Source organism: Caenorhabditis remanei, chromosome X (assembly GCF_010183535.1).
Source record: "Caenorhabditis remanei strain PX506 chromosome X, whole genome shotgun sequence".
Classification (NCBI taxonomy): domain Eukaryota; kingdom Metazoa; phylum Nematoda; class Chromadorea; order Rhabditida; family Rhabditidae; genus Caenorhabditis; species Caenorhabditis remanei.
In genome coordinates, this window is record NC_071333.1 from 20,488,762 (window position 1) to 20,490,955 (window position 2,194).

Consider the following 2,194-nt stretch of genomic DNA (forward strand, 5'->3'; position numbering starts at 1 on the left):
GGCCGCGAGCGCGCAATACTCAGATGCAAGAAAAAAGAGGAAACAGGAGATTTCATAAAAAGTTCTTGGGAAAAAGGAGAGTAGATTGTTTAGAAAGTGTTTGAAAAGGGGATGTAGAATTACGGAAAGTTGTATTTAAGGGGTAGTTGAGTAGAGTATTGGAGCACAGAAAAAATAGATCAGCATCACAAAATTTCGATGACATTCGTTGTAATATGAAATATAATTCTCTGGTATTAAGTTCCCAGTTTATCTTCAGTAGTTAACAAATTTTTGTTATGTCTTCCTATTTTAGAGATATCATTATGTAAGATAGTTATAAACGCGTCGAACGCGCACTATCTTTTTTATAGTGTTTTAAGGCCATTTTTCGAGAGTTTTGCATGATTTTAATCACTGTAACGTTTTATTACCAAGCCTGAAACATTCTTTCACGTTTATAATAAGAGGATTCGTACATCACTCTAGTAATTAACAACTTTTTGTTATCTCTCTCACGTCTCAAGATATTCATATAGTACACAACATTTATAAACGCAACAAAGACGCGCAAATATTAAGAAGAAGGAGGGGCCGATGGACAAACAACATAGAAAACGACACCCAAAGAACAAACGAGAAAGCAGAGTGAGCATGGGCTATACGAACACTAGCCTGCATATGTAACTTTGGTTGGATACTGAATGCCTTCCTCCCCCAAAAAACTCATTATTTTTATTGAATTCTAAAACAAGGTGAGTTTTCTAATCCAATTTGTGAGCTTTTTGTATTTAATTTTTGAATTTTATCAAAGTTTTGCCTTCACATAACCTTAAAAATTTAGTCGAAACTAAAATATGAAATTAGTCAAAGCAAATCTAATTCTCCAAAAGTTATTTTTTAATGGAAAAAACGTTTTTCGAGCAAAATTTTAGTTTTTTTTTTGAATTATCGATTTTTTCCAGGAAAATAGTGGAAAAAAACATAAGCCGTCCTGGCAAGTCATCAGAGACGTGAGTTGTGATTTTTCTATTGTAATAAATAAAGATGGTGCTGGCGGCACAATTACTCTTGGCTTAACTGAGACAGCCGAGTAGGTAATTTTAATGAATAAAACCCTTTTTCAAACTCCAAAAACTACTGATAGCTAGTAAAAACTGTAAAAACTGTTATTAGCAACTTTGAATTCAATTTCTAACTACTAAATTTCAGAGAAAAAGTGCTTGAAGAAGCAAAGAAGATCAATAAAGCTCCTTCTGCGTTGCCCCCAATGAATGTGTTTTGGAAATAGATGTTGATGGTCCACAAGACGAAGAAAGAAGAGAACAACAAGAAAAATTGGACGTTGAAGGTAATGTCGTAATCAACGTTTCCATAACGTTTTATAAGAGTTGAATACTTTTAAATATGTTTTGGATGAGAAAATAATCTTTTTCCAGAAATTCTATCTTTCAATTTCCAGGAGCGGAAATGCAACAAGAGCAGTTGTCTCCAAACTCGAATCGAGGAGAGATGAGCCCAGCAGCGGCGTCACCAAAATCCTCTCCGATGCCATCAGTGCCAGCCGTAAGTCGATTCTGATAAATAGAAAACTCGGTAATTTTATCATTTACAGAAAATCTCCGAACTCTCTTTGACCCGAAAAAATCGCTGAGATCCCACAACATGCTGGATTAAAAGCAGTGACGGACAAGGACCTCTAAATCGCTTGGTGCAAACACACAGAAGAAAAGGACAAGAGTGAGTTGGTGCGTTTCGATACAGTTATTGATATCCATTTGTTGTTTTCAGACAAAGATTTGGACAAAATGAAGGAAGAGAGTTTGGGCGAACACTGGGAGTGGCTCGGCAGAGAGCTTCAGGTCTATCACGAGTTTATGGAGCAGATGAAGAAAAGTTTCATATGGTCAGAGCCATAGTAAATTTAACTATACTTTCTTCTGCTCGATAATAAAAAATTATTTGAAAATATTTGAATCATGGCAGTAGTTTCTTCGGCTTATCAAGCATATGATGAGAACACGCTATCTCATTTCTTCCAGATATATCGAACTCACCAAATTAATCATTCAGATTAAAAGTAAAGCTTTTTTCCTCACTCCCTAGAGTATTATAGTCATGGAGGAAGTCACTTAAATGAAAACTATTTTGAAACGGCGATTGAAACAGAGATGACTCTACTACCGTTCCGTCCTTCTTTTTGACGTGTTTACTC

The 2,194-nt window shown here is 35.4% G+C and overlaps 1 protein-coding gene across 1 annotated transcript; it reads left to right on the forward strand.

Annotated features, from left to right (window-relative positions):
- Positions 1-1,270: 1,270 nt before the first annotated feature.
- Positions 1,271-1,898, forward strand: GCK72_026099 (uncharacterized protein; the record flags this gene model as incomplete). The annotated part of the gene is made up of 3 exons (XM_053736656.1): positions 1,271-1,330; positions 1,419-1,545; positions 1,771-1,898. 3 exons carry the CDS (start codon positions 1,271-1,273, stop codon positions 1,896-1,898), a joined length of 315 nt encoding a protein of 104 aa, XP_053580222.1.
- Positions 1,899-2,194: the final 296 nt, after the last annotated feature.